This window comes from Schistosoma haematobium, chromosome 3 (assembly GCF_000699445.3).
Source record: "Schistosoma haematobium chromosome 3, whole genome shotgun sequence".
Taxonomy (NCBI): domain Eukaryota; kingdom Metazoa; phylum Platyhelminthes; class Trematoda; order Strigeidida; family Schistosomatidae; genus Schistosoma; species Schistosoma haematobium.
The window spans coordinates 32,684,661-32,695,550 of record NC_067198.1 but is presented as its reverse complement, the minus strand read 5'-3'; the positions used below and the strand labels follow the sequence as shown (position 1 = coordinate 32,695,550).

The following is a 10,890-nucleotide window of genomic DNA, read 5'->3' as shown; positions in this document are numbered from 1 at the left end:
CGATTTATGCATAGGACTGCAATCGATCAGTCTCTTATTAGCATATATGCATGCTATGTGGATCGTCTCGATAGCAACTTAAAGAACATGCATTATATGCAGAGATGATGGTGGCTATCAGTGGATTGCAGAATGTACGTGTCCTCCTATTTGGAACTTGTCAGCTGAATATTTTTAACAACAACAGAGTTAAACTAAACAAGTTTCATTGACAAGGAAACCTAATCAAATCACTTATAGAACTAAATACTAGAAGTTCGAAAATTTGTTCTATTATCAATGAACTTGTTCTTTCCACACTTCAGTATTTTATTGCACTAGTGACTTAAGTTAATTTCTAGTAATCAATCATCAACCAGAATATGAATTCGTTGTAAGGTTTATATTAGGATTTTGCTATTAATTATGTCCAGTGAAGTTATTAACCAAATTAAAGAGCACGAACGATAATATCAAACTGTACTTATTGTAAAATCAATAACTTTTAGTGTAACTCAATCTCCTTACATTTGAACAATTATAAACTTCGAAATCTTAATCGGAACGCCACTAGAACTATCCACTGAATAAAGATTGAAAAATAGGATAGAACACTTGTCTATTAGACATTGCTATTCTATTTTGTTATAACGGCTTTCTGTTACCGTGTTAGAATATCAACTCGTAAACACTGATGATACTTGTTCATTACTAAATTCAGTTGGTATAATTGTGACAATATTAATTAACGAAGATATTAATGCAATCAAAATATGTTGAAAATATTTAATCATATGAGTGTTTCTAGAATAGTTATAAAGTAACTGTCAAATCAGTTAACATGATAGAAGCCTAATCAACTGAACACACAGTTATACTGGTTGACAGCATATAAATATTTAAGAAACTACATAATTTAATAATAACTATTATTTTTCTGTCATAAGAATATTATGACCTAGTCTTAATTCCATTTATACGTCACTCATATCACTTCAATCCGACAGTAATGCGATATATGACTTCCCTTTCCTAGTCATTTATTCAACCAGCAATCATAATTCATACATTATTTTTGTAAAGACTACTGGATTCCATAGACTACATTACGAAGTGACTTTCGCATCTTATTTAAGTCATAAATGTATACTGACAAATCGCATATTCGGAAAAAAGCAAATGTCCAGTGCTTTACGGCTCTTGGTTGTTCCATATCTAAAGTCAATATGTAATGTCAACTATTAATAACCTAATAAAAGGTCCTAGCAAAGCATAGAACTGATATCTTATTGATTTAAGTTTTGAAATTTTAAGTACTATTATTTTTTATTCAACTCCCTTGGCAAAACTGTTTGTTGGAAATATGTCCGAAATCTTTTAGATTGTTTACTACAAAATGTATGTGCTTAAATTGACTATGAATCGATCTGATACTTTGGTCACCTCTTCAAATTTAACCAAAAAGTGCTTCACATAAATATTAAAGACCTCTCGTTAAATCTCTAGATCATTAGTACATTTCACTGGCACTATACAATCAGTTTTCGTAAATAATAACCGCTTAGGATCATCAAAAGAACAAACAATGTTTAAGCTCAATTCATCTTGTATTGGTTGTTTGAAACTTCCCATTGATGTTTACGACTGCAATTGATTAATCTCTTATAGGCATATAGCATCCTGTGCGGACTGCCCAGATATTGCCTTAAGTCATAAGCATTGTAAGCAGAGATGGATGGTGGCTAGCACTGGAATCCACAATGCGCGTGCCGTCCTACTTGGGACTCATCAGATGAATGTAACTGCATCTTAGAATTGATGTTCACTGCAGGACTCGAACCCAGTACCGTTCGCCTGTAATACTTGCGACTTAAAGCAATTCGCACAGGGTGAATATATGCTACTAAGAGACCGACCAACTGCATTCCTAAACGTCAATAGGAAGATTCAAACTAATACGAGATGAAATAAACTCCACTTTAGTACATAAGCTAGTGGGCATCTGCGCTCAGTAGCTAAGTAGACAGCGCAATGGAGTTTGAGGCGAACAGCACTAGGCTTGAGTCATGCAGTGAACATCAACTCCAAGATGCAGTTACATTCAGCTGGTAAGTCCCAAGTAGGACGACACGCGCACCCTGGATCCCACTGCCAGCCACCATCCATCTTTGCTTATAATGTTTGAGCTTACATACATTTACGGTGAGAGTATCGTCTTAAGAGAAAATAAGTCAGTCGCAAAATCTGTCAACGATGAATGTGATCTAGACTCATTTTTCTTCCAGAATAGACAGCAGAAATTATATATGTATATCATTGATGCATTGTGTGGTAGTGAGCCGTGACTGGTCACCATGCAATGACAGATATGTCTTGACTGTTGTTATATTGAACAGATGGATTCTACTGTATTTCTATCCTGATTTCATGCTGCGAGTTTTTTAGTTCGAGCATGCAAGCTGTGGAGCATTGATCTATTGTCTGATTCCCAATTTTTCATCGGACCTCGTGTATAGAAGTTCATGCAATCTAGTATCGTGATTTAATTTAATCGTCTATTGATCTTATTAACGATATTAACTCGTATTTAGTGTTCTTATGGTATGATCGTAACAAGAATAAGTGAAAACCGAAAAACTCTTCAGTTATATTAATCACATGAAAAGTAAACTATTTTTTAGTAGATGTTGTCAAACATCAAAAAGAGGAAAATAGTCATAATACAAATTTGTAAGTAGAAATATGATGGTTTGTAAAATATAGTATAAACGACTCTTAGCAAGTACAAATGCAAAGACTAGGTGGGATATCATCTTTTTTCCCAGAAAAAAAAAGATGTAAAAATATTAGTTTTGAAAGTCAAAAATAAGTGGATAGTGCTGAATAATATGTTTTTGTGTTCAAAAGTTGCTTATATCTGATTCACAACTAGGATTATTATAATTCCACTCGGCACTGTCTGTTGATAAAACGTCGTTGTCAACATCATCATCAACAGAAAACAAAGAAGAACTGGATCCATCCAGTTTGCGTAATGTTCGGCTTACATTGCTTTTATTGAATTGATCGAAATTTAAATAAACACTTAAATCTACGTCTTTATCATCATAAATGGAAGAATTTGATGAAGATTCTTCCAGTGAATTCGAAGTATTAGATACTTCAGAGTTAGCATAGTTAGAGTGTAATTCATTGAAAATCGCCGAATTATTATTAGCATCTGTAAATCAAAAGATAAAAATGAAAAAAAGTAATTGGTAATTAACCATATACCCTCAACTGTTATTTGTATTTGTAGAAATAAAAAACTCTTTTGGATAGTAGAGAATTATGAAGTTTATAGATGATAAATGGAAAGTTGATTTGACTGTCATTCCCTGGAAAGATGGTACTTTATTTTATCAAATCAACTTTAATATTTATAACTTTTGACTGTCGATTGAATACAGATATATAGGGTCTGAGTGACAAGTTTGATTAACGACTGGAAAATCTAGATGACAGCTCAAAATAGATCACAGTGGTATAGACTCACTCATTCTTTATTCTTGTCTAGAGCTTAAGTTTCCATATTATCCAACAATTTCTACTCCTCAAACTTACTCCTTTTTTAACTGCATTTCTTACACTTAGTTATCCTCGCTTCCATTGAAGTTACTATTGTTTCGGCTTATTAGCCATTCGTCATGTTGATTTCATCTTGGTTTGCCTAAATGGCATGGCAATTCGGGTTAACGGGCTTGATTACAAGCTCTATGTTGATGATGAGTGACTAAACTTCAATATACACTTTTGTTAGAAATGTATGCAGATTAAGTATGATAAAATATATGATGTACATGAGATTTAATATTAACACAAAAGATAATATATAAATCTTACCCTGTACACAGCTGAAAGATTCTATAGAACATCGCAAGCAAGGGAATGAGATCGATTCCGAAATTTGTGCACATGATGTATGCATTAAGTGCTGGCATTCGCCACTGAAGTTGAGAGTAACATCTGATGTCAAAATACTAGGTTGAAACAGTGATAAAGTGCACAGACTACAAGAATCAGGAGGTAACATAGTAATTTTGTCCATAGGAAATAATTCTGACTGTAATGATGGTAACAACTTTTCATAGACATATAGAAGACAAAAGATAACAGTTAAGAAAATGACATGACTTGATATTTCAGCGTATCCTAAGTACACAAGAGATGACTCGCTTAGATAGAATTTCCATGCAGAATAAGATAAAATAAGAAGAAAACTAATTCCTTCCATAGATAAAAATGAAGTAGAAATCATTCTGTACAAACTGCAACTTTTGACGGGTAAGATCAAAAGCTTAATAGAAGCCAGGATCAAACTAACATGAACTTGTAGGAGAAAAATACCAGTACAGAGAATAGTATTGGAAACAGAAGTGGACATTCGTGTAAAAATATGCGACCCTAGATAAAAACATACACTGAGAAGCCAAGTAATATATAAACCATACAAAAATAAGCTTGTGGGTAGACGTGCATCTAACAAAAGGTGTACAAAATGGTTGTTGGACAAGCGTAATACCTTCCAGGAAAGAACGCAACGATAGAGACACAAGGAAAAGAAAACCAGAAAGCAACAAATAACACCGAAAACAGATTCTTTTTCATTTAACAACCCCAAAAAGTAAAGCGTACTTGTATATGTATAGATAAACAACTCGATGTTACTTAAGGTAAACGGGACTTTACAAGTTATTCCCAAGTAAATTAACTTACAAATATCTGAGTAGATTGATCGACTAGAAATGGTTATAAAAACTAATAAGTAAAAGTAATAAGATAACCAATTCATTACAAGGAAAAATGAAAATACTGTTATTGGAGATGAAAATATACATCCAATCACAGAAGACAAAGCTGCACTGTAAGAAAAAAGACATTTTGGGAATGATAATAAACAAAAAATTAGTTTAGTAACAAGTAGAACTTCACAAGGGACAAGTAATTTCGCAATCGAATTCCAAGACCATATCATTGTTACTCAAGTGAACCTTTACAAGCAAGAGTTTTAATTCACAAGTAAGAATTATGTACTCTAGGCTATTGATATTTCATTATCGTAATACTGAAAAAAGTCAACAAGTAATATTCAACACAACTCCAGAAAGCACCAAACTTATACAATTTGGGAATGAGTAGAAGGACGTCACATAAGTGACGACCTTTAAACTAGAGGTTTTTTTGATATTTCATGAAAAACATAAACTGTAAGTGCTACATTACGTCCCGATCATATAGGTTTTAAGAAGACATCACAAGAATAATAGATACCAAATGAAAATTTTTCTTAGCAACTTTCTGTATATGAATGGAATGACAAATTTCCTCACGTTCGAATCTGAAAATGAGAATTAACAAGTAAAGAAATATTTATTAGAAGTTATTTCGAAGCGTCATTTAGTCAACCATTCATAATCAACATACAGCTTGATACAAATGTGTTGTTCATGCCATATCATTAAAGCAGGATTAAACTAACAGGATAAATAACAAAAGAGATAAAATAATTGTAGTATTACTGGAATTGAGAAAGGGCAAACATGAGAGAATACAGATCAAAAGGAGAGGACGAATTCGAGAAATAATTTTTTTAACTAATACTGATTAAGATTTAAAGGAAAATAAGGTGGTGAGTGGGTCTGTGCCATTGAGAATGATTCCGAGCCATGTCACTCAACTTCCACAACTGTTGGTCACAATAATCCTCAGCAAGGTAGTTTTATAGGCCAGCAATCTGACTCCATGTGATCGGAAGATATTAATGCTGGTGAAACATAACCAATTTGCTTTGTACATATGTTCTGTCGAAGTATTCCGTCAACGAAGACATAAGAAACCGAATATGAAAGTATTTGAGAAACATATATTTAAGACATTCGATAGTGTAAGCGAAAGACAAGAGACGAGAAGAAATGGACATGAACTGGAGTGGTGGAAATGGTCAACTAAGTGACCAGGTCTATATAAGCACGAAAGAGATATAAGTATAAAGACACATTTTCTGACCGCCCTTAGCTTAATTTCAACCCACTCCTACAACAGCAAACATAGCAAGTCGAGATGGGAGGTGGTTTAGGATAGGTAATGCATGTCTCGACCACTAAATTGATGAATATTCACAACCTTATTAACTGATTTGCCATACATACTTGGTGACCTGTGTGTAACTTCAGCATTCCGTACTCGGTGGTCCTTAAAAGGCGTCCAACAATTGAGGTGTACTTACAATTAAATGCTAGTAACTTAGGAACATCTTTTTTTAAAGACCACTTTCCACAAGACGCCTTATCGTTGGGAGACAGATACTTCAACTTCGACTCAAGTGAGGCAATTTGACGAAAGCCAACTGAACCTTTTGAATCGTTAATGAGATTGCGTAAGATGGTAACTCTTTGAAGCAAGCAACACTGCATTTACAGGGAGTGGATCGCACCCAAAACATGCCTACATAGAGGTGAAGTTTTGTTTACTAAGCTGGATAGTCTGATCGTGGAGCTTTCATTGTTCTTTTAACCAACATCATCAGCAAATCTTTAGGTAGCAGTGGAGTTTTTAAATTTATGCATACATGACTCACAGTTTGTTCTGTCGACCTCGATCTTGACTGGTTATTGTTGACCTTTAACCTGTCATTGTCTGCTTCATCCAATCACTCCATCAAATCTCCCATACAGGTATTGGATATTATTGAGAAAAGTTTAATCAACAACAGTGAATTGATAATATCCTTCGATGTAACGACCTTATTCACCTCAAATGAATGAAGCTTAGCAAAGGAAACTTTATTCCCACTCCTCACTAGCTAGACAAATTTCTCAAAATACAAGAAGCCTTGAAGTTTTACACAGAAAAACCGAGGACGCAAGTATATCGGTAACCAACCCGCACAGAATAAATTCCCAACTACAGCAGCAACAACCCGAAAACTCAGAAAATCAACTTCATACAAACTTTCCTCAAGACGAGAATACATTGCAGCGCGGAAAAATGAAGAAAAATATCTAACGGCTACCCACGCAACTTCATAAAACACCAATCCAACTCATCAGGAGAAACAAATCAAGTACAGAAGCCAACAAACGGATCGTCCTACCATATACAAGATATATCAGAAATTACAATGAAATTATTTAAGTCGTTTGGAATAAGTGTAGAACACAAACCGGCAAAATCACTTCAATCAAACCCATGCGAACGAAAGGACGAAATGACAAAAGAAGAAAGACGGAACATTATCTACAAAATAAACTGTCCCAACTGCGAAAAACACTACATCGGACAAAGTGGATGCCCCCTTCATTTTCACCTGTACGAACATCAACTAGCGGTAAAACACCATGTCATATATTCGCTTATATCAATGCGTGTGGACACATTCGACTGGGAAAATGTTGAAATCTCGGATAGAGGGAACACTAAAAACATTAGGGAATTTTTAGAAGCTTGGCAGTCGGATACATCAGCAAACGACAAACACACTGAAATCAAACCAATTTACCAACTGATCGGAAAAATCATGGGCATATGTAGGACCAAGAATCAATCAAAATAAAGAAGTAGGCAGTGACAGGTTAAAGGTCAACAATAACCAATCAATAGCATTTCGAGAGGGAGACAGGACACTCCTCATCCTAGGCCGTACCAGGTCATTTGTGGGAAAAGGCTCACATGTGGCCACGCGTAAACAGCGATTGCTAGGGAAGTCCTACTCACTGAATTCTCGCGAAGGAAGTGTTGTTTACGAAATTGAATGGACGAAAATCAAATGTCCAGCGCTTTAAGCGGGTTGGTGGATATGGAGGATCCACCTAAGGGAGTTGAAAAACCCTTATTCCAAACTAATGGTGCACATGGAAACCAGGATCCTGAGGGAACAAATGGCGCATAAACCAATCATTGATCACCAGCTACTATGGTACTGCATCTCCTTACATTGCTCCACTACCTTGTGGATCAGACCTTTAGGTCGAAGGATCCGGGTGTGGCCCCCTAAGAAGACCACCTGCTTCGGTCTGGGCACCCGGGCAGTATCACAGCCCACACACAAATCAAGTGACTTGTGTGGCGCATATATATTCGGTGCCTTTTTGTACCAGTATTTATACTCAAATAAATAAAATAAATCAATGAAGATCGAGGTCGACAGGACAAGCTATGAGTAAAGTGTAAATAAGTTCGAAGACTTCACTGCTACCTAGAGTTTTTGATGATGTTGGTCAAAAGAACAATCAAAGCCTTACGACCAAACAATACAGCTTAGAGAACAAAACTCCACCTAAATCATCCATTTGAGCTACAAATCTCCACATGCTTGCACTGTGGCTCAAGGCGATTAGAAAGCTCCTTTTTTCAGCATCTTTACCGAAAAGAAACACAGTCTGTATATCAGAAGTTGATAGGTGAATGCAGTGGTGGGCGATTAACCTCTGAAGTCAGACGACAAAAGTGCTGTCTACAAAGGATTACCTTTGACAGAGTTAAATAAAAATGGAAAAAGTAGCAATCCACGACGAGGACTAATTGATTTTAATAACAGTTTGTCCAAATCTCCGGCTCGACTAGCAGTGTTAGAGTAGAGAGCTATCGCAAGATTTATGAACTTCTTTGGTACGCCTCTCAATGACGAATATTCATAAAACTCGTCGATAAACACAGATGAATGCTGACTTCAGGTTAAGAAATACCACTACACGTGTGCATCGATATTTATGTCTATCGTTTAGAAGCTCAAGAAAAGTGAATATCTGGTCTACAAATCTAAATAAGATCTGGAACCAACCTGATTTTTATAGTCTGCTATTTGTGAGCTCTAGTTAAGTGTCCAATAATTATTGAGGCTATTATTTCAGACGTTACATTAGCCAAACTGATTCCTGTGGTTATCACATGAGGATTTTAGTCCTTTCACATACACTGGGACGATCATTGATGGTGAATAGTCGGATAGAATGAAGCCTATTTCCCAGACTGGATATTGTTCCAATTAATTTAACTACTGACACTGAACCACAATACTTAAAGATCTTAGGGGTGAACTCATCAGGACCAACTTATGCCCCTCGCTTTAGACTTGTTAAAGACTTCTCAAACTTATCAAAAGTTGGAGGGTCATGTTAACATTCTTTTTATCCAGGTTGTTTGGTAGACTGTAGACAATTGGATGGTAGCTAAACACTATTTAAAATGTTATTCAAATATTCTTTCCCATCACTCTAGACGTACGGGCGGAGAATATCTTGTTTTTCTGGTCATAATCTCACCAGCAACTGATTTCTCGACACCTGATTACTTGACAAGTCCGACAAGCTGTCTACTTTACCTACTAATCTTGTGTCTAATTACGATTGCTCCTCAGACTTTTGTCAGTATTTTTAAGTTGCTTTCGCTCGTCATCATAAACTTGAACTTTTATCTGCTAAGTGGATGTTACCAAAACCCATTACAATTTATTGGTCTTTGATTATATACTACTGATATATAATATTCCTGTGTTGACAGTTGCTTGTGTATCATGGCAAACTATTTCAAGGTGAACAGCACTTTTCCAGTCAGCTGAGATTCGTCAATTGTCCTTTAGACTTTTAGTCTCGTTTTACTGAAATAATAAATTATGATGTACACAGAAATTACTGAAATAAGATAAAAAGGGGTGGAATGGCAGATGTACGAGTAATTTGGTTTAGAACTGAGGGGTAACAGAGAAGATATGATTTAAATGATATCCTCGAATCGACTCATCCCAGTGTGTGTGAATAAGGATCCAATCAAAAGGAAGCAAGGGGAATAGGACTTACGTACAGAAACCAACATGCTTACGATGTTAACAGCGTAAATATGGTACATGTACAATATAAACGGATTGATACAATTGTATCATAGTTTCTCGCTTATATTCACATCCTTAACTGTCACTAAAGTATCAACACATAGGTCTACCAAAAATATGAAATCATCTTATTTTATATTGTATTTTTACTGAACTGGTTGATTTTTACCAAAGTTTGCGGCATGGGATTGTAGCGGTAAATAAATCAAAACTTCAAGATCTACACGGTAAAACCAAATCAAAGATAGTACGAGCTGTTTCTTGTAAGCCTATTTATGGTCATTCATAAACAAAGTAGGAGATAACTTCCAACATTATCTCGTAAATCGTACCGAGGAAACTCCAAGTTAATCAAAATTACGTAACGCTCTGCTTTAAAAAATGTTGTTGACGAATCCAATAAACAATAAATCGACAATAAACTAGTGTACAAAGTGGGGATAGGGTTATATCACACTCATGAAGCACGCTCTTATGATAATATTGTGGCGAAATAAGCATCGCTTCATATATCTCTGGTCTACTTGACAGATGTGAAAAGTGGCCACAAGGTTTCACTTTCAGCTTGGAAAGGACAGGAGGCTAGGTCCCCTGTGTTAGTCCTGGCAATGGAGGTCAATCAGTTGTTCCAACTTACTTTTGAAAAGATCTACAGATGAAGCTTCAATCACATGCTAGGGTAACGAATTCCATTCCTTGATAATAATTATATGGAAAAATCGACCGTCAGTTGATAAGTAATTTGCTCTGTGTTTATGGAATAACCTCGTAAATTCTCTGCTTTAGGAGACAAGAAAAATGAGGGAATATCAGATGCGAATTCACCACTAAATAAGTTGAAATCTGTGATCGAGTCGCCTCTGGTCATTTGATATGACAATAGAAATAGGTTTAGTTTAGTCAGTCGAGCATCATACGAGAGTTTTCGCTCTACCGCGAATAAGTTTGTTTGCGGTTCGTCAGACCTTCTCCAGAAATTCACGATCTTTTTTTAGACAGGTGCTAGCCGCCTGGATCCAGTGCTTAAGTTTAGGACGCACGAATAC

The 10,890-nt window shown here is 35.7% G+C and overlaps 1 protein-coding gene across 1 annotated transcript; it reads right to left on the bottom strand.

Moving 5' to 3' along the window:
- Positions 1-2,173: 2,173 nt before the first annotated feature.
- MS3_00005565 (uncharacterized protein) lies at positions 2,174-10,499 on the bottom strand. The gene is made up of 3 exons (XM_012936644.3): positions 10,177-10,499; positions 3,862-5,356; positions 2,174-3,199 (listed from the first exon to the last, which is right to left on the bottom strand). Exons 2-3 carry the CDS (start codon positions 4,991-4,993, stop codon positions 2,880-2,882), a joined length of 1,452 nt encoding a protein of 483 aa, XP_012792098.2. The 5' UTR covers positions 4,994-5,356; positions 10,177-10,499; the 3' UTR covers positions 2,174-2,879.
- Between the last annotated feature and the right edge of the window lie 391 nt (positions 10,500-10,890).

Bases quoted from the DNA above. Each gene is read 5' to 3' on its own strand.
- MS3_00005565 (XM_012936644.3), bottom strand. From the start codon at position 4,993: ATGATATGGTCTTGGAATTCGATTGCGAAATTACTTGTCCCTTGTGAA. The intron at 3,200-3,861 runs GTAAGATTTATA...TTTGATTTACAG, and splicing joins ATCTTTCAGCTGTGTACAGG to ATGCTAATAATAATTCGGCG.